Raw genomic sequence first — 22165 nt, forward strand, 5'->3', positions numbered from 1 at the left:
AGGCATGGAATGGATAGCAGAGCCATGGAATCAGGCCAAGGCCTAAAATGAGTGGCCTCCAGCAACAATACACAGTGTACAATGTATGCCCTTGGTCTGTTATATCTCGCTTTGTCACCGTTAAGGGGGTACGGTACTTGTGCATCACACTGTCCATGCTGTTACCGTAATGGCAAATGTGCACCAAAGCAGCCACCTACACATACATACAGGGCGAGTCAAAAAAAAGCGGAACCCAAACCCCCAACAATATAATTCGTATTTAAAAAAATATGTAGCACCAAACATAATAATGACTGGTTAGTGGTAAGCAAATTTCATAAGCTACTTTTAGATGAAAAAATTACTGAAATTGCTCAATCCTTTCAAAGAATATCACCATTTAAACGCAATGACCCTTAAACCTGTTTCATCCAAAAAAAGCAGTTTAGTGTGTATTCTGCCTGTTTGGAACAACCAAGAAAATGACAAGAATACTTGTTTCATCAACTATCAACAACTGTAGTACACAATATCTTAATTAACAACCCTGGTTAGGCAAACAATATGATTTATAAAATCCAATTTTTTTTTAAAGACGGGCCTTCAAAAGGACTTTGTTGAACATTTTTTTTACTTTTAAACTGAGGTTTTATTGCTGGTGATGTTTGAAGACAATTGTGATGACGATTCTTGAAATTGCAGTTTTGGACGAAAGAGGTTTTATGGTCATTGTGTTTAAATGGTGATATTGTTTCAACGGATTGAGCAATTTCAGTAATTGTTTTCATCTAAAAGTAGCTTATCAAATTGGCTTTCCAGTCATTAGTATGTTTGGTGCTACATGTTTTTTAAATGTGAAACATTGTTTCATATAGTTTGGGTTCCGCTTTTTTTTTTACTCACCCCTGTTCATGAAAGGCTTCACCATTTGAGTCCTTTTCTGTCTTGTCCACATTGTCCTCCATCAATCATTTCTACCCGACCTGCAATGTTTTGGCTTCAAAGTATACAAATTTTCAACAATTAACAATAGTTTTTCTTAAACTTATATTTTTAACAGGATAAATCTTTGGGCATCTTTAATTAATAATTAAATCTTTTTCTTCCTCTTATAATACACAAATTTACAAGAAACGTATATAAAATTGAAAGTGAACGTAAAGGACGCAAATACAAAAAAAAACAAGTGAAAGTTAATCCACTCTAGTCCAATCACTGACATAATTTCAGGTATCAAAAGAAAAACTCACACATTAAACAGCATGTTTATGGTCGATTTTAAAATTTCAAGCAATATGATTAGGTAAATATATTAACAGTAATATCATTTTTTAAATTTTTTTTTACAAAAGAGCGACAAGAAGTTGTAATACCCTACTCTAGATTCATAAATACGAATACCTCTTAAGTACTACCGAAGAACCCTGCACAAGACCTGCGTGACACGGCACAGTACACTGACACTACATGTAATAACGACGCCTTATACTGCTACATATGCTAAAGTCCACTAGGACGTGTGTGTTTATAACATAATTTAGATGGAAAGTGACGACATTTCGGTTGGCGCTGTATTGCTGACGAACAATCACGGCATAATGCAAAAACTTGTCAACCCTTTAGTCACAGAGTGCATACTCTTGCATCAGCGAGCAACCAACCACGGTACACCCCTCTGGGTGGATCTTCAACCACGCCCCTCCCCTCCAAATAAACTCTTAGGAAAGGGTGGGCCGATCGGCAAATGGGCAAGATGATGTTGATGGCGATGACATAGATGATAAAATCGTGTGATTGACCTCCACGGGTGACATCTAACCTTTGACCTTTTACCTGACCTGCACATCCATAGGCAACGGCAGTGGAATATCGCCATCCTTCTCCGGTTTGAACAACACTGTTGGAGAACAACAAAAAAGACATACTCAATATCAACTGAATCATGATCTCAGCTAAACTGTTAAATACACGTAGACCGATCTAGTTGGCCCCACCCACTTCACACATCCATGGGCAACTTTTTGTGCAAGCATGTCAGACTTTTGTGCAAGCATGTCAGACTTTTGTGCAAGCATGTCAGACTTTTGTGCACGCATGTCAGACTCTTGTGCCCAAATGTTGAACATTAATTACGGCTGTGATTGGTCACATCATCATGGGGCGGGGCTTAATTGATCAGTCCATTGTTGATGACTGTGACGTGGGACAAGACCTTTTTTCACACCTGAGGGCTTGCACTGAATCTGAAGCAAAGCCAAGGGGTGCCATGCATCCTCAAAGGGGTATAAATATATGTTCCAAATAACAGCAATAAGATAAAGATTTAATGTAGCACAATGTGACAAATCTCTTTTGTGAATTTGTGTGATTCTGAAAAGAACGAGGGAAATTCTTTTGATCTGGGGACTGAAGGGATTCCAATGGTAAATCCTACCCCCACAAATTTTGGTACATTTCTGTTTTGGACCACAAAACAATCGATCTAGCCTATTTGCCACTGTAAACTTTTGCCTCTAAATAGGAGTTGTGACATTAAGGAGACAATGAAAGTGTCTCCTTAATCTATCTTGTCTCTCTAAGGTATAACTTTTGACTGAAAAAAAAGTCTTCTTTTGTACATTTACAGGAATAACAGCAACATTTTGAGGATGTGATGAAGAGGATGTACATGAAGAAAATTTTAAAAATTTGCAATCCACATTTCATATAAAATGGTTCCACAGTCCTAATCAGGAGTGTCCAGGCACTGACTCAGCAAAACAAAAACCACAAAACCTAAAAAAAAAAAATTACATGAAATATATTGCTGAGAGCATGCTTAGAATTTTAAGAAACAAGAAAAATTTGCATTTCTAAAAGCACTTAAACATATGAACCATAGAAACTATATCACTATTTATCAGTTCTCTTTGACTGCCACCTCAACCATGTCAAGCAGTTTTTCTCCAGAGACTGCTTTCTGTCCGTCCTGATACAAATCCCTCCTGGGCCCAATCACAAAGCGTGACATATTAAGCCATTTTTCTGGGGCCGCCACGGATTCAAATCAAGACGGAAATCTGGAAGCTCGATGAAAATGATGCAAATCTTTTAGCTCCTGCGCAGGACAATGCACCGTGCATGAGGTTGAATGTACGCCGGCAGAACACTTTACTGCGAGGGATTGACTCTGTCTTTGGTTTTTATTCATCTCCTCCCTTATTTCCCCTGCAAATGCAATTTGCAATTTTGAACGAGTTAGCACGCAATATGCTCACTGGCTTCTTGTCTGCCCCAGGTAGAAGAACATTTCTAACCCTGCCTAAAAATAAATGTATTTTGGAGTAATATATTCTCTCAACCCATTGATCTGGTGATGGTACAATCAAATTTTGTTGATCATCATAATGTGAATTTAATTCAGTATGGGATTTTCTCCTGGGATATTTCCAGTTAGACATCGGATTTGGGGCACTGAAGAAACTCTCTATGCAGTGGTTTTCATTTATTGAAACAACAGACACTACACCAGTACGGGTACAATGTTCAAGTGGGTTTCTCTGTGCATTTCTTCGAGACCCTTTAAAGGTAATACAACATTTGCAAACATTAAAAAAACAAACCTAATTATTATGAAATACCTTACTTGACTGTAAGTGAATAATAGTCTCAAGCATCCTGTGAAATCATGGCAACTGGTGTGCTGTCATTTTCAAGAAAGGTGAAAATTTGTATCAATTTCCAACGATGGTCGGCCAACCAATTGTTAAAGTGCGGTAGGGTCAGGGAAGCAGACAAGAACAGCATTTTTTTCCGTGGTTTTCTAGCATCTATGAACACAAAACCTTAACCCCCTAATCCATCTATTTCTGAAAATTATGCAGCAAACGCAAATGTTGCATATTGTTTTGAATGCAATCTCTGGTTTTTTTTAATGGTGCGTTTCAGTTCACTACTGGTCAGTTTTGGGAAAAGGGGAGCCAGAGAATATCAGACCAAACAGTTTTTAAACGGTATAAAAGCAAATTCCATTTAATTTTCATGAATTCATGAGAGCTGGACGGCACAAGAATTATGCAAAAATGCAGGTGTGAGAAAAAAGAAAAAAATCCATGAAATAACCGGCAGAGGGTTTGACTATTTGCTGAGGGCCCAGAGCAACGTACGTGTACATGTAGGGTCTATGGTTTATGATTGTATAAAACCTAAAGTCACCCCTTAAAATACCCAGTTCACTTGATAATTTTTTTTTCAAACCTTGTAAAAACACCTTTACAGTAAAACCTCAGGAATTTCAGTAGTCAAAAAGGAATTCTAAAAAAATCTGAAAATAAGGAAAAATCCTGACAAACCTCACAAAGTCACAAGGTATCATTCCCTGGTTGAGAATCATTTGGAGACAAAACTCAGTAATAGCTAAATCTCTTAAAAATTCCCATTATTCCCAAAGTGCTCATAAGAAATAGCTATTGATAATTAGGAATTAAAGTTCCTCGAATGATTTCAGCCAAGTGGAAGAATAAAGTAAAATAGCTTATGAGCCCCCGCCCCCCCCCCCCCCAATCCACATTTTTAGGCTTTTATTTTTGGGTAATGCATGTGTCATCCACGGAAAGAAAAGCAAGAAAATGGGGAAAAGAACACACCCTGAAATCAAATGAAATCCCTCTTCCATAATGCAATCACTGCTTTTGGACTTTGTAATTATTCTCACACGGACGATGAGGTAGGTTTTTTGCGGATGTCTCATTAGCAATTGTGGCACATCCAGCTGAGACCTCAGGGATTAATCAACATTCATGGACAGGATTGAAACCAAGGACTACCCGGCCTGAATCTAGCCCCGTGAATGTGTCTCAAATACTCCACTAGCGTCACAATTTATTACTTAAGTTGCACAACATTTCATGCTGTGCAACATTTCCGTTATGATGCATTTCTTGAAAGTTTGCGTACATGTTAGTCAGCAACTTGCACAACAAATTATGGCATTACTTGTGCAATAATTTTAGGTGGCGTAATTTGTGGCATGGCGACTGAAAATGATCTATTTTACAAGCAAATCGTGCTTGTCGTGGAGCCTGTCACTGCACGACTTATCAAGGTTGATACAAGACACTCACAGCTTTGTTTGTGAAGTAGATGACTTTTTTTTTTTTTTTTAGAGTTGCTGCATGATTGCGAAGAAAGTGAGACATAATTATTTTCAAAATAGCAGGTGGAGATGATTCAACGACTGTTTTGTGACTGAACAGAAATTATACACAAACAGCTGTCGTAAATGTTGTTTATCTCCTCACACCACAATCCCTCAGGCTGGACTCGAACCCACAACCTGCAGAATCACGCACAGATCTTGAGTCTGATACTACAGACCACAAGGCAAGTTACGCACTGCACAACCAGCTTGGGTTTATGAAATCAATATTTCCGTCTGTGCCTACCTTTGAGGATGTAGTTGGTGAGAAGGTCCGGAACGTCTTTGCTATCTTCATTGATTGCTCTCAGAACTGCAGAGGAAGAGAAAAAGGAGGGGGAAATCATTAAACAAGACAAGACAAACTTTATTTAAGGCAAGCCTAGTAAAGCTGGTCCCAGAGTGCACAAAATTCTATTCAATTGATTAAGAATGGCTATTCACTGGAAACCTTTTCATGTATCTGGTCAACACAATGGGTTGGGTTTAGCCTAATCATTGACATTACAGGGTAATCATATATGATAGCACTGCTTGGCTCACAAATGAGAGTGGGTCAGTCAGTTAGTCAGTGAGAAAGGTATACATGAAGAGGACGCTAAGCTGGCCCTCTGGGACCAGCAAAAAGTGTCTTACGATTAGACAGGAGCGAAGATTTTCTCATTGGCTAGTGCTAGTGGCTGTGAGCAGCCAATGGGGCTGCAGTAACAAATGCTACATGCACATATTTCAAAGTACAAATTACAAGATTATTGACGTTAGTTGATGTGCAGCAATCAAGTCAAATTTTATTTTACTCTAGAAGTAGCTCTGGTAACTACTGACTCCTTTTGTTGAGATGGATCACAAGTGTTAGCAAGGGAGGCGCAGAGAATGATACTGGCCTCACATTAAAATAATGTGTGTACTGCAAGATGGGGCAAACAGTGTCAAAATCCAATCAGACTGCTCGATGCTCGTGCTCTGATATTACTTAAAAGCTTCTCTGTGATAAATGGCTGTAATAACAATGTATAATTAAATTACACTCGTCAATTATTTCTAAATTGGTACTATAACCAAACTGACCATTAATCAACTGCCTAAGCACTGCCCTTTTAAAGGGCTATTAATCAAAGAGAAACCTTTTTATCCTTCACAGGACATATTGATTTCATTACTGTAATCAATTCTTTCAGCTCAACCTCCCCTGACCAGACATGCCAGATGTCCAATTGGACTGAATTCAATTCAACTTGAAACCCATGTGCAGGGTGAGTTAGAATGATCTGGACTTAAGTTCCCCATTTTTAAGTTCCCCATTTTTTGTGGCAAATAGAGACTGAGCATTGAGAAAAAAAAGCGAGTGTTTCATATGAATGGTTATTATCTTGTCTTCCACAGGAATTGTGAACTTTTCAAATCAGTGGCTGTGGTGAGGAGTTATGCCATTTTCATGGAAGTGGCTCATTTTCCAGTCTGCACACGGAATTGGTTTTGCCTTTTTAAAATGTGTCAAAAACTTCAAGTGAGTCAGGCACCATGACTAGGTTTTTATTAATTATTACACTGCTTCACATCAGTACGCGATTTCAATCAATTTGTTGAACCATGGTGGTTCGAGTTTTTATAAGCGTGTGTTCTTTGCTAGTGATTTTCTTCAAAATGGTACAATGGATACACATGAAACTTTCACCAAATATGTCCAAAATACCAGCCTATAACATATCTCATTTGCATTTGGTTTGATCATTTGGGTCCAGATCATTGACTCACCCTGTACATTACCCATAGTGTATGTACCCAATATGTGGCACTTGCACAATGCCATGACTGCCATATCCAATTGTGAGCTTCTTTTTCATGAAAGTCCAAGATACCGGAAGGTCAATGTAGGTACACATGGAGAAAGACAGGATAAGCCATGTGCAATTGTACATGTACATTCTTATACATGTAAAGGGTCGAGAGAAGTTTTTTATCATATGCATTTAAAAAAAAATAATTGTCAGAAACATTAATTCATTACCAACCAGCCAGAGAACCAACTTGCCAGCAAGTCAACTGACCAGGAGGCCCATTCACACTATTTAAACTCTAGTTGAATAAGGTCCAACGCTGAGATTTTGGCAACTTCGTTCACACTACCCAGACTTCAACATGGCTTTCCCACAGGTATGTATTCCAAGGCTGGGTTAAATTTTAACCCTGGTCCGAATCAAGGTTGAGATGCTCTAAACAGGTAGAAAATTCAAAATCTACGGCCAACCAGTGTAAGTGCGAACAGGCATTGCAGTCACTGCGTGGACCTCTGAACAAAAGATGTCCACATAGTGCAGGTTGTGAAGACGTTGTGTGGACTTGCCCAGGTCCACACAATGTTTCCCCCTCTCTGAAAAATACTTTTAGAGGCACTTTTGGTTTAGGGTTATCAGTCGCCAAATATAAAGGAACAGTCAAGGAAATCATGGTCAAAAGTTCGGGTTGAAAGAGTGTTCACAGTGCGAGTAAAATGAGTTTTTTTCTCTGGTATTTCTTAAAGGAATGTACAACATTTGCTTTTGCTGCAATTTTCAGAAATAAATGGATTTGGAGGATTAGTATGTTATAGCAAATATTGCTAAACTGACTCGTTTAACGTTTTGGGCTTGAAGATGCTGGAAAAACCAATACACCAATCAAGTTCTTGTAGTCTGGTTCCCTGACCCCACCTAAGATGAAACAGAGAAATGTATAGACTTTGGGGAATTGTAAGGCCAGAGAATCAGTCTGGCAGGCTTGTACCCCTTCACAGGTGTAATCAATTTCAAAGAAAATGCGGAACAACTGTTATGAAAACTTCGAAGCATTTTTTGAAAAAAAAAACCAGTTTTCTCCAACGTTGGTCGGCCAACCAGCGTTGGAAAAATACAAATTTTCTTGAAAATGTCAGCACACCAGGAGACACGATTTTACAGGATGCTTTAGACTGTCATTCCCTTACAATTCGTGATAATTTGATCATTTTGTTTTTTGATGTTTGCAAATGTTGTATCTCCCTTTAAATACACGAAAACAATAGAATATCCAGACTACATGTACGTACATGTATGTAATGTGGATGAACGATATGCCTTGCTGACCTGTGCTTGATCAGGTCCAGTTTCATTCATCGTGGACCCAGGTTGATTTTGACATAAGTACGTGAGACAAATGAGGCTTCTAAATTGTACGCTGGGCCCCAACTACCGGTACATGTAGTCGACTCGACTAGTACATAGGCTGAATCAGTCACACTTCATGTACATGCCCAGACATCTTCAAAACAAGTGACTCCAATTGACTTCAGCATGTACAGCATCAGCATCATGTACATGTTCATTCAAATGTTTGTGTCGCAAAACAAAAACGTGTGAATAAAAGGAAATTAGCTCTTCGTGCAGTACACATACAGAGAATATGCATTATGGATTTGAAGGAAACAAACCTCAATATTGATTCAGAAAACACTCTAAAGTAGCTTTACTTGTGGCTGCAATTTTTTGAGGTTGATCACTTTACAAACCATACATATGTGCACCAAATTCATGCAAATCTAAGACCTAAAGGGTTCCAGTTATTTTTGGGGTGATTTTCCAAATCAAATCGCCTGTGGTAAAGCTTATAAGATACACGTACACGCACATCTGGCTACTGAACGTTATGTACAGAAATACAACTAAACTGCCTCATGAAGATGAATTGATACCAAGGAGAGTTTAGCCACGGCACCGAGGGAGTAATAAACATTTATCAGTCCCAGGATAACCTCCGAAAAGCTGGGTCAGTCAATTAGTCAGACAAATTTAAGATGACAAATTTCGGCTGGATTATTTCATTTTGAAGTAGGTCTCCCGTAAATCAAATGCAGACCAAACTTGTAAATTCACAGACATGTAATCTGGTTTGTAATTGTAGACCAACTGAAGTCATTCGATCATTTTATTTGCCCGAAAGAGTGAAATCTGATTATGTCAGTCTGATCTACAAGGATTATCTTAATTGCCAAGGGAAATCCAAAGTTAATGGATTATCTGCAGCAATTACCATTCGCGCACCCATATATTACATTTGTAGAGTGAGGAAAATCTACTTGTATGCATGCATGACCAATGAATACTGTGCATGTGTTGATGATCAGTAAATATTGATCATCCAAATTTAGCACCGGAACATTTTTAACTTTCCTCCACAGGTTAGATTAAGAAACAAGACAAGGCAGGCCTAGCAAATCTGGTCCCAGAGCACACAAATTCTCTTTAATTGATTCAGAAAAGGCTAAAAAGTCTGTACTTCTGTAGGATAAGCTACAATGGTAATGTGACGGAAATGAAAAATCCACTTTTGCCATTCGCATGGAAACTTGATTTATTGCCTACGCATGTATCATGAGAGTAAATGGAACAAGTCGCACCAGGCTAAAGCACGTGTGGTGTAGATGCTACACGTACATGACTTACCAAGTTACATGTACATGAATAAGCAAGTCTCCTAAAGCTGGTCCAAAGCTGGTCACAAGCGACAGTCAGTCCATGAGATAGGTAACCAGTCTAATTCACAAGTGGCAGTGAGTCAGTGTGTATGTACTTCATGCGAATGTTGACAGTGAAGCTATTTTGTTAAGGTAAGGCAAAAAAAAAAAAGTCAGTTTCTGGTCAGCGCGCACATCAATTTAATCATGCGCGTCAGCCTTTTTTTTTCTTTTCAAATTTTCTGTGGTAGCTACAACAGCGCCCTCCATTGCCAGACCTCAAATTTTTGTACCAAGGAGCACCAAGGAATGGGGAACTTGCACAAAGGCAAATGATGGAGGACACCAAGGCAAATGATGGAGGACACCAATGTATATGAGGACACAAAAAAGCAAAATAGTACCCAGCTTGTCTGTACAATCCAAGCTTGAAAAAAAAAAAAGCAAAAAAAGCCAGCGTCGCCGCATCAATTCTGGAACTTTGGTCTGACCAGAGACCGACTATTTTTTGTTTTGGCCTAACAGAGAACGTCAAAATAAAACTTTAGTTGTTGACGTCATGAAATTTGCTTCACTTTTGCTTTTGCGTGACGTATACATTTGTAAACCAGCCTTACAGGAAAGTCAGCAAGTCAAGTATAAAGAGAACACTAGGCTGGCCCTCCTCAGCAAAAATTAGCACTGGAGGAATTTGTAACTTTCCGCTTTAGTTTGTAGAAGAAAAAGAAGTGTGACTGCAACTTTTCATGGTTTGTCCAAAAGACAAGCACAGACCCCCTTCGGCTAAAGACAAATTTGAGATGGATATTACTAGCACGCTGTGACTGTCATGTCAAATACAGATATCATTTCCATTATGACATAGCACAGAGTAACTACAGTGACAGGTCTGACACACTCCAATACTAATTGAAATCAGTGATGGGGAAACATGCAAGAGACATCCAAACCTCTTGAAGGTCGTTCACATTATGCAAACTCTCCTGGGTCCAAGATCCTATCGGACCCGGGTAGGCAAGGCATACATTCACACTTACAGTACACCGGTGTGTATATATGGGTAAGAAGTACATTTGTTTTATATTCTACCTCAGAGGTAGAGCTTCTCAACCCCGGTGGAGACCAGGGTTGGATTTTACCCATGTAGAGCGCCAGACCCGTGTAGAGCCCTCAACCCGTGTCAAAGTAGTGTGAAAGGGGTTCCCGAAATCTCTGTGTCGGGCCCGGGTCCAACAGAGATTTTTGGACAGTGTGAAAGGCCATTTTCACACTTAGAATCCATCACAGCTTCGACACGGGTCTAGCGCTCTACATGGGTCAAATTCAACCCACCAAGTGACGTAAGTGTGAACGCCATGCCTTGTTGACCCGTGTTCAATCAGATCTGTCCCTCTATCAAAAATCCTACCAGGAAATTGTGTCATTAATTTCTGACCTCTATATGTACAGTCATGTGCATGTACTACTATAGCAAAGTCTTTCGGAGGTGCATGGAAAATCTCAGCCCGCCAGCAAATGCAAAACATAATCCATTAACATTTACCATATCTCCAAATTGATCAGCTGCACCTCACACGAACAGCGATGATACAGTAGTGTTTCACCTCACAGCGATCATGTTTTACCGTATCGGCTTTACCCCTTAAAAGCTCTGCAAAGCTCCCTATCCCCAGGGCAGAATGATATCGTTTCTTGAGTGGATTTAGGGCTTAAAGGAAATGTATATGTGAGGGATATACCAAGCTACGTCACTAATAGAGATAGGATATATTTGAAATCTGATGAACTGTACCTGTCCTTTGAAACACATTGCAATTATGCTATGATGTGTGACTATGGGTGGCATGGGTGGCTAGTGCGTAAAGTGCTCGCATCTCACCACTGTAACCCTGGTTCGGACCATGTGTGAGTAAAGTTGTGCGTTGGTTCTCTCCTGTGCCACAAAGGTTTTTCTCTGGGCCCTCCGGTTTCCTCCCTCCGAAAAAATCAAACACTTTCGATCTCTGGCTGTGCTCTGTGGTCAGACATGGGTCGATGTGGCCGGCTGCCAAAGGCGCTTTTACATGCCTGCGGCTCGACCACATTGTAGCCGCTTCCTTCGCAATTCAGCTTCTCAGCTGCGAGCAAGGATGATGAGCCTCCCAAATTACTATTATTTACTCTGAGGAAAACTGGTGACACTGCACAGAAAGTTTTGTACGTCCACTTGGCAAGGCATTCAGGCTACGTTCGAGCGTGTCACTGGTGTTAACACGGTATACCCCCGAGCACACAAACAGCAAGAGTACGACCAGCGGGTACGGTACGGCATACTCTCGATCAACACGGGGAGTATACACTTGCACCCAGCAAAATCACGTGATTTCAAGATGGCAAAAGGGAAAACATTGCCTTTGATTCCGAGTAACTTTTGTTTTAGACAAAGGTCTAAAATATCCTGCACTTTAAACAGATACTTACTTTTGGTGACTTTCTGCAATGTGTTGACATCTGGTGGTCCGCTACCCTTGTGGTAGGGTATTCTGGTGGTCAAGTACTGCAAGAATACAACAAACATTTTTCATTACTTTTTCCATATAAAGACCTGTCTTGTCCTAATGCATGCACTGGAGTAAACATGCAGCATCGTTACATGTACCGGTACCATGGTATGTACCGGCACGTGTAGGTAACTTAGGAAATTTCAGTGGTTAAGAACTTGTCACATAGCGAATTTCAGAAGTACATGTACCGGTATGACAACCTAATAGACTATGTAGAGTACATCACCTCATGTACCCAAGGCACATCACGTTGATTGTTCTCCAAGACTTTTAGATATTTTTATCCCAATAAAAATGTACTAAGACAAGATAAGTTTGCGGTAGCACCATGTGAATAAATCTCTTTTGTGAGTATGTGTGGTTCTGAAAAGAACCGGAGGGACAGTATGCTCTGCCCGTCGTCAAGAGAATGAGGGATTCCAACGGTGCTGCCATGTTATAAGGATGGGTGCGGTGAGGCGTGAGAAGGATGCAAACTGGTGAAGCTCGAAATCGGTGAACCGTTAGAATCCCTCATTCTCCTGACGACGGGCAGAGCATACTGTTCGAAACGTTGAGTCCCTCCAGTTCTTTTCAGAACCACACATACCCACAAAAGAGATTTATTCACATGGTGCTACCGCAAACTTATCTTGTCTTAGTATCTTTCCACCATGCAAACCTTCAAATCTCAATAAAAATGTAGTCGAGTGTCGAGTCCATCGACACTAGTGTCAACTACTTGTAGTCAAGTCCCTGCAAGTCCATCCCAAGTCCATCCCAAGTCCATCCAAAGTCCATCCCAAGTCCATCCCAAGTCCATCCCAAGTCCATCCCAAGTCCATCCCAAGTCCATCCCAAGTCCATCCCAAGTCCATCCCAAGTCCATCCCAAGTCCATCCCAAGTCCATCCCAAGTCCATCCCAAGTCCATCCCAAGTCCATCCCAAGTCCATCCCAAGTCCATCCCAAGTCCATCCCAAGTCCATCCCAAGTCCATCACAAGTCCATCACAAGTCCATCCCAAGTCCATCCCAAGTCCATCCCAAGTCAATCCCAAGTCCATCCCAAGTCCATCCCAAGTCCATCCCAAGTCCATCACAAGTCCATCACAAGTCCATCACAAGTCCATCACAAGTCCATCACAAGTCCATCACAAGTCCATCCCAAGTCCATCCCAAGTCCATCACAAGTCCATCACAAGTCCATCACAAGTCCATCACAAGTCCTTCAGTCTCAAGTCAAGTCACTAGCTATTCAAATGAACTGTGACAAAAGCATTCCTTTGTCATTATTCCTCCTGATACTTGTGACTGGACTTGGGAAAGGACTTGTGACTGTACAACACTGGTACATGGCAAGTAACGTACATGTGTAACCCAAGGTGTGCGTGGTCAACATGGATCTGAACGTGTTTTAACCCTAACCCACCTCACTCCTCCAAAATCCTCCTGGCGGTTTTGGAGGATTCTAGAGGATTGAGGATGAATGGTGATTGAATCAAATGAGGATTCTGGAGGATTGAGGATGAATGGTGATTGAATCAAATGAGGATTCTGGAGGATTGAGGATGAATGGTGATTGAATCATATGAGGATTCTGGAGGATTGCGGATGAATGGTGATTGAAGCACAAGAGGATTTTGGAGGATTGAGGATGAATGCATTTTGAGGCAGGACTGTCTGACAATTTTGAAAAATTTAGGCAGAGTTGCAAAATTTTGGAGGATTTTGGAGGATTGAGGATGGTTCTTAGCAAAAAGGGCCTAGGGGTTAGGGTTAAGGCAGACAGTCCAATGACCAAGAAATGGCTTTCAGACCCAGAAATTTATCAAAACAAAAAGTCTTCCTCTTGACACCCCATAGATACATACATGTACGTACAGCACATGCATGTAACTTGTAAAACTTCAGTGGATGAAAACTGGTCACATATATCTGAAGATCATGTATGACCATCTAACGGACCCTGCAGGGTACACTGTGCGCATACATCACACATCGGGTACTCCAGGGATTTTTGAATATTTTCATTCCCCCTGCTTTATACATGTACAACAAAATATGTAAATACCATGTACAATGCATATGATGTACATGTACTGTTGCATTCTGCACATTGTTTTTTACCCCATCCATACTACCGATAGGTGTGTGACCTGTCGACTAGTCACCAATGATAAATGGTATTGGTAGTCTCAACCATCAATTTTCAGTTAGTCGACTAGTCATTATGCCGTGACAACTCGTTCCACTATGCTGGGACTAGCAGTTGCGCCGCGACTACCGATCTTTGCCCTACGACTTAACATTCGCACCGCGCTGCACATTGTAGGTCTGAAGCAACTACATGTACACAGTCACGAAAAGTGCATGTACATGTACATGTACATGCACGTCCACAACGTGCATACTGGTACATGTAATTACAGGCATGATGAATTATTAATAATTTCACTACGTCGGGCCAACAGAGTTTTGATCAAAACTGCCTCATAACCCATTAGAAAGGTATAAAACACCCACATGAAACTGGATAGGTGTGACATTGTTCCAAATTCTTATTGCCAATGTGCAGACCCATATCTTAGATGTACGGTATTGCTTCATTGACCAGAGTTACATGTACATGTATTACTGGATAAATAAATAATAGTCCTGACTACCGATAGGCGACTAGTCACAACTTTTTATCACTACAAGTTGACTATTGAAATTCACCAGTCGCACACGCCTACATCATACACATGCGCAATTATCATCAGTATTCCCTGATTATTTTGTACGTGTCCCATTTCCATACAAAGGCAATTCCTAAAGGAAGCCGATCCACACAACCGAGTGAATGTCAGTCAGATTCATTTCCTTCCACTCAAATTGTATGCTAAAAATAAGTCTGACAATGTTCTATTACATGTAATGTGCTCAAGTGTTACATCTATGCACATTACATGTATGTACGTTGCACATTGCATTACACATGTTACAATGCGACTATTTCGAATGTTATTAATTTCTCGGGGGTGAGATGGGGGGGGGGGGGGGAGGAAATAAAAATCCACAAACTAATCGACAGAGGGTTTGAGGGTTGCCGCAGGCCCCAGAGCAACGAAGGGTCTGTGGAAGTTTATATGCCTAAAGGCCCCCCTTTTAAACACCCATTTACTTTTACAGGTACAATGTAGAAACACCTGTCAATAAGCTGTTTACAGTAAAACCTCAGGAATTCCACATTTCAATTCCAGACTCCCCCCAAAAAATCCTGAAATGACAAAAAAAATCCTGACAAATCTCACCCTTGATATTTACAAGCAAAATTTGAAACCTAATGCATGCAAACATTATAGATGAAATGTATGACATGTCCCACGATGAAAAAATGAAATGGTTTTATGAAAAGTTAAAATGTCTAATCATCGATAAACTATCTGCATCACCAACAGAAAATAGGCCAGTGATGACATAAAAGTAAATTTAAAATGCAAATTTCTAAGCACTGGATGGCTCATTGTTAGTCAGCAGGCAACCCTAGAAATCCTTAGGGAATGTGTCACTCCTACTGCTGAAGCATAATGGTTGGTCTGTGCTCATTATACGTAGCTGCGTGAGTACACTTACCAGTACATGTACATGTACGTAGGTGCCTTATTTGCAATACTTGAAACATGTTAATCGGGACATAATGTACATGTACATATAGTAAACATGTAGTTTTGATTAGAAACATTGGTTTCCAAATGTAAATTTTACATGTAGAGCGCTTGCACTGCTACCATAGATGTAAACATACTAGCATGTCCACTGATTACACGTGTAATTCGTGACAGCCGTAGCTTTTGTCAACAACTGTGACTGACAAAGTGGGGGCCACTATCATTGCAAAACAAAATATAACTTGTGTTTTTGAAACACATGCAATATGTGATATTTTGTATTACAACGCCTGAATAAATCCCCGTCATCTGATTGGTGGGTCGTTGATCACACATCATTGAAATATTCGTCCCAACCCATGGCCTGGCCAAACTGCAAAAAAGAAGTTCTATTTTACGATTAATAGAAGTTCCAATGCACAGTTCCACTGCAAGGTCACATGTTTGGTGGCTCTGACCAATCAGATGACGAGGATTTATTCAGGTGTTTTATATGAAACAAAAAATGCATACATGTTTCACATTCGTGCAATGGAAAGAATAATTTCATTTGGTGACAGATGGAATGTTCCAATCCAGGAGGCGAATGGAACAATCCATCTGTCACCTCATGAAATTATTCTGACCATTGCACTCGTAAACATTCATTATTTGTATATTATCTAACACCCAAGTAGATCCTTGTCATTTGATTGGAGGATTGTAGGTCATGCGGCATTCATTAATCGAACCATTGCACAGCCTACATCATAACCGTGCATTTTTGGTTCCATTCACCCCCCCAAAAAACCTTTTGTCTAGCCTCCCCCAAAATTCCATAAATACTGATAATGATTGAAGTTTTTTTATCAGCACTCCCCACTGAAAAAATGGTACGAGCCCCCCTCCCCCCCCCCCCCCCCCCCCCATTGATTTTCAGAGGCCTAAGTGTCCGGAGACAAAAGGCCTCCCTGCAAAAAATTTCTGGATCCACCCCTGCTAGCCCCCCCCCCCCCCCCCCCCCCCCCCTATAGGCTCTAGAACTGCGCCTGTGGCAAAGTACTTACCGGAAAGTACTCGTTCTCATGGAAATGTTCTCCTGCTGGAACTGTACATTTTTCTAAGAGGCCTGTACATGCAGCAAAAGAACTAATTTTCTACTGTTCGGGAGGTTTTTGCATCGTCTAATGCCTACTTTGACAGCAAAAAGCCCTTGAGAACATTTGTAATGTGCTCTGAAATTTGAAATTGAAATTTGCTTGTTCTCATGCAAAGTACTTGTTCTCGTGCTCATGGAAATGTACTCGTACAAGTTGTATTCCTACATTATGGAAATGTACCTGAACTCTTACTCATTGCAAGGTTCTCATACTCATACTCATGGCAAAGTACACAACTACAACGCTGCAAAGAGGACACAAGACCAGCCCTCTGGGACCAGTAAAAACAAAATGCATTGCTAGGCCCCTACCGTTCCTGGCTCCACGCTGTTCTTGCCCTTCTTCTTGTTGGCCGTCGTTGGAGGCTGCTTCTTGAAGCCTTTGATCTTGTTCTGGACGGCCACCAGGGCCGAGATGAACTGGTTCTTGGTCTCCTTCTCAAAGCAGAGTTCCTCTCGCAGGGCAAGCTCTGTCACCAGGGCCTCCGAGTACTCCTTGACAGTGGCTTCTAGGTCCTCCAGGAGATCGTTCAGCTCTGAAAGCGTCATGCACTTGAGCTCTGGTTACCACAAAGATGGGAACAGAAAAGGGTGAGAACAAAAAGTTAAAATCACTACAACAGTTCTTTGTAAGACATGACTTATGGGTTGGATAATTGTCGCCTTTAACTTACAACTCCCTGTACTGCCCCAAACCGTCCTGCCTATTACTCCCTCTATTGTCCAAAACCATCCCAGCTCTGTATGGTTTTAAGAATTCATCGAGTACAATGAAGTATAGGTGCTACCATAGTGGGTAAAAGACATACTCCAATCATAAATGGAAAGCATAAGAGAATACTATACTTTATTTTAAATGCCTGTAATAGTAAGTACTCACTACACAAAATAAATCAAGCATTTCAAGACGTAGGGTAATATTACACATACATGTATTAGAAATCAGTATGTTGCAATTTGTTCTGACATCCAATGAACATTGGCTGATTTTACGCATGTTGGTTGTTGGGGCACTTGTAAGGTTTTTTTGGCCGAAACAATCATATGTAAATGAAGCTGTGACATCAAGTTTGTTTTGTTTTTAAATAAGTACTTGCATGTACAGTTGAACATACATTTCGTCGTGTCTGTGCAAAAAGGTCGTATCTCCTAAAATGGCGTGTGACGCCATGTACATGAAACGCGAGTTTTCAATGTCAAAAGGTCAAGTATTGCTTAAATTAACCTGGATGTCCACACAAAGTCAATGGATGCCGCGTTACACGAGATACGACCTTGTTGCACGGAGCGTATTTGCGCGAGATACGACTTTGTTGCAGAATCGAGTTACGACCTTGTTGCACTGACGCGACGATTTGTATGTGTAAATGTAACTTTTAATACTGGTACTCAAGAATGGCAGTATAACATCAACTTAAATATTTTCATTGTCTTTGTCATGTTTGTGTCACTTCAATTAAAAAGCCAAGGTGAAAATGGCATGATATAGGTTTTTTCGAATTCCTACATACTCTACATTTTACATGTACATACCGGTATGTAAGTAACACAATCGAGGAGTAATTAAGACCTATTCAAAAGTAATTCCACGCAAAGTTTGCACATACACGGACATGTACCAGAGCATATATCCTGAAGGCAATCCTATGCAGGATCGCATGTCTGTGTCACCCTCAATAAAGAAATCAATCACACTTTTGTGTTTACACAATTACAGAGGATCTATCTGTAAGTCCTACCATTTCAAGCCCCCCGAAGCCAAAACGCCTAGAGTGCCAAGTAATGAGACCGTTTGAAAATACCAACATGAAAAGCATCAAGCGGAGTATTAGTGCTCTGACAGTGTAAACAGGCTGTGCGTAATTAAAGCTTTGCTCTGGGACTCAGTCCAGTACCCAGAGACAGACAACGACTGAATACCAATCCCCTGAAGTTCAATATGAGAGGAAAGAAAATTGCACTCTTCGCACGTGAAGAACATTTGAGAGCAACTCAAGAAATTTATGGCAGGCTATAAGGAGAGATAGAGGTCACTCGGTGTGTCGGTCGTGACGCACGAGAGCGACTCTTTCTGAGCACCAGCGATTCAGAGGGGAAAATCAATCAGGATGGATACTAACGTGTACGTGCCGAAAAAACGCAGAAACGGAGAAACGCAAAAAGTATATGATAAGTTTAAAGATGCATTTCCCATGCTATTTCGAGTTTAGTCCCCAAAAAATTAGATTTGTTTTATCAATTGCTATTTTCCTAGCAATACCAAAGTTATTCACTTTTGAATAAGACACCCAATGAAAAAATCCACCACCGTTTATTTATTGAATAATTTCTCTCCAAAACTTGGATTATATGCGGCCCGACATTTGCGGAGGTTCAGTTTGTGCACAAAATAAAAGCTCTTTTTTTTTCAGAGGGTTGCCGACGCCCACAAATATATTTTCAATTTAATTTTTTTTTTTTTTGAAAAAAAACCGCCAATATTTTTTTAAAGAGCAAGGGTAACGCATCTTTTCATATGTAAATTTGACTGTCTTTTTCTTCTCTCCAGATGATGATCTGAAATATCCTTTCTTTTCTAATTGCAATTCCCCCACTCCCAAAGTCTATTCTAATTTCTGCCACATTTGACTTTTACCCCCTAATCTATTCTAAAATTTTGGCACATATGCATCTATGAATAAAACAAAAGCAGAGATAACATTCTACAGAACTTTCTCTGTTAACTATGTCACACTGCCTTGTGAACAGACATACAATACATACATATTCTACTCAAGATACATGTACTTTCTGAATGAGCCGCGAACAGTGCAACCACACACACAAACTACAGTGCAACATAAACATTTTAATCAACATCATTGAGGAAGAAATACTACTTAGTAATCAATCACCAAAAACAGAAAGAAATCAAACTGAACTGAAGATGTACCTGGCGATCCTTTTGGCAGCAGGCAGCAAAAACAATAAAAAAGGAAAACAAAACAAAAATGATCAAATTAAAAGGGTTAAATAACAAAAAAAGAAAAACAAAGTGAGTAAATTACAAACATTTTAACGAAAAATTCTCAGGAAGAATACAAATCAGGTGGTTGAAAAAATACAATAGACATGGGGTATCATTTACATGTATTTAATGCAAACAAAAGATCACTGAAATGCAATTTTGGCGTTAGAAGGCAGAGCTGCAAGTCTAGTTACTCGCATTACAGTGTGACTCGCATTACATGTACATGGTTACTCACATTACAGTTGGACTGCCCACATATGACTGGTAACTACTTTACACAATTAAAATTAATATGAGCTTGCCCCTTCACTTACACTACAAAGTGCAACCAAATACTGTCTAGTGTCGCGCCCAATCACCCAACATTAAACACAAAACATAGAGCATATAGAGCATATTGTGAAAGTGCTGATGTGGTCCAATGGTTGCAGTGTTCGACTAACGTGCCGTGGTACGTGGTTCAAAACCTAACCAATGGAGGACATGGTTCTTGTGTTCTTGGGCAAGACACTTTACCACAATTGCCTCTCTCCAGCCAGAAGTATAAATGGGTGCCTGTGAAGGTAGAGACCAGAATGTGCTGCTGCAGAAAGTTGTCTCATGGGGTAATAAGTGTGAAGCGCTTTGAGACCTTTGGTATAAAGCGCTACAAGCACCACATTAGTACTACATGTATTACTACTTGCAGGAACATCTCTCTTGAATACATTATCCTGATGTTTGTTTTTCGTCCTCGTTCTTCTGGTCCTCTTCGTTCCTGGTTTTTGTCTCTCATGCATGCTTTTTGTTCTTGGCATGGCAATACAAGGCAACTGGCTTCTGCTAGTGCCACTATACATGAATTTGGTGAACGTTAGCCAGTTTTTGGATTTGTATATTATTGGTTGCCTTGTTTGTGGTTTTGAGAAGTTTCCTTTCTGCGTTATCTCATTTTTCTTAGATATTCAAATAGTATTGTTCATTATTCAAATCAATGTCTATTACTTTCATTTCTTTTTTTGGGGGGGGGGTCTTCTATGAGATAACTCAGCATGGGCGTCGCGAGGGGGGGGCAAGGGGGGGCACTTGCCCCCCCCTGGAAAAGCAAAAAAAAAAAAAAAAAAAAAAAAGAAAGAAAAAGAAAAGAAAAAAAAGAAAAGAAAAAGAGGAGCGAAGACAAAGTGGTGTAAATTTAATGAGTTGGGGGGGGGGGCAAAATGTCCCTGCCCCCCTCTAAAACTGATAAATCGAGAATGTGTTGAGAAATACAAGCATTTTTTAGCAAAAAAATTTTTTGCCCCCCTCTAGAAAAAATCCTGGCGACGCCCATGTAACTCAGTTAATGGTATCTATCAATTCTTCCCCTCCCCCTCAACACCTCTCCTCCCCAACCCCCGGGGTGGGGATTGTAACTGTCAGGGTGACCAAATCCCAACCCCCACCCCTAGTGCACGGACACATGTACAAAAGTATAGACCATGTCACATTTGTTTACGAAATTGCATGTTGTGGTCATGTGATGTCACCTTTCAGCAAACTGTTCTCTTCTGTGCACTGCATGTATCTCCTGAAATATGAGTCGTTTCAAAGTGTTAATATAAGACTGTTTGGTGAAGAGGGCGGTTGCTAGCAACTGCCCAAGGGCAATTTCACAAAATGCTAAGACGTGTCTTAGGAAGAGTAACTCGCAACTTGCATAGGATCAATTTCACCAAATTGAAGATGCGTTCAACTCGTCCTAACTTTCCTAGCAACGTGGCGGAACTCATCTTAACATAAGATCAGTCTGTCTGAGGGTCCTCTCTTCTCATAAATACCAGTACGTGCGTTATTTGTATATCGTCTGGAAAGTATTGCACTGTTTTTTGGCTACAGACAAGTGTCGGCCTAGAGCCATGAGCTCTGTGCGCTAACAAAGAGGGCGCCCTTTTACCTAGCAAAAACGTCCCATGGGCGGGATATTTAGCTGGTTGACGCGCACCGTTCCTTGTGTGTGACGCACGTACACCAGGGGATTTGTACTATATACACGCAGTGGTACGGCCGCGCGTCACGGCAAAATTGCAGTCCGGAGGCAAGATGGCGTCGGTCTGTAACCCCCAACTGTATTTCCTTTGCCGGTGAGGGGGTACTTGTGAACGGAGTGGATAGTTTCGAGATAGTTTCTGTAGCTACGAATTTAATGCCAGAGGAGGAAAACCACTGTAGAAACCGATTTGAAAAGATTTCTGACACGTGG

General features: G+C 40.5%; 1 protein-coding gene across 2 annotated transcripts in view; it reads right to left on the reverse strand.

Annotated features, from left to right (window-relative positions):
• Positions 1 to 856: 856 nt before the first annotated feature.
• The window catches only part of LOC119743029 (fasciculation and elongation protein zeta-2-like), a 44269-nt gene continuing 22960 nt past the window's right edge, over positions 857 to 22165 (reverse strand). The window contains exons 5-9 of one of the 2 annotated variants that reach the window (XM_038219343.1): positions 19870 to 19878; positions 17250 to 17497; positions 12087 to 12162; positions 5406 to 5471; positions 857 to 1879 (exon numbers count right to left, since the gene is read on the reverse strand). In XM_038219343.1, the coding sequence (XP_038075271.1) occupies positions 1812 to 1879; positions 5406 to 5471; positions 12087 to 12162; positions 17250 to 17497; positions 19870 to 19878 (467 nt within the window). In that variant the 3' untranslated portion in view covers positions 857 to 1811. The remainder of the gene's footprint in view (positions 1880 to 5405; positions 5472 to 12086; positions 12163 to 17249; positions 17498 to 19869; positions 19879 to 22165) is intronic. The other variant, XM_038219344.1, reaches the window with a different exon arrangement.

This window comes from Patiria miniata, unplaced genomic scaffold (genome assembly GCF_015706575.1).
Source record: "Patiria miniata isolate m_02_andy unplaced genomic scaffold, ASM1570657v1 HiC_scaffold_6, whole genome shotgun sequence".
NCBI lineage: Eukaryota > Metazoa > Echinodermata > Asteroidea > Valvatida > Asterinidae > Patiria > Patiria miniata.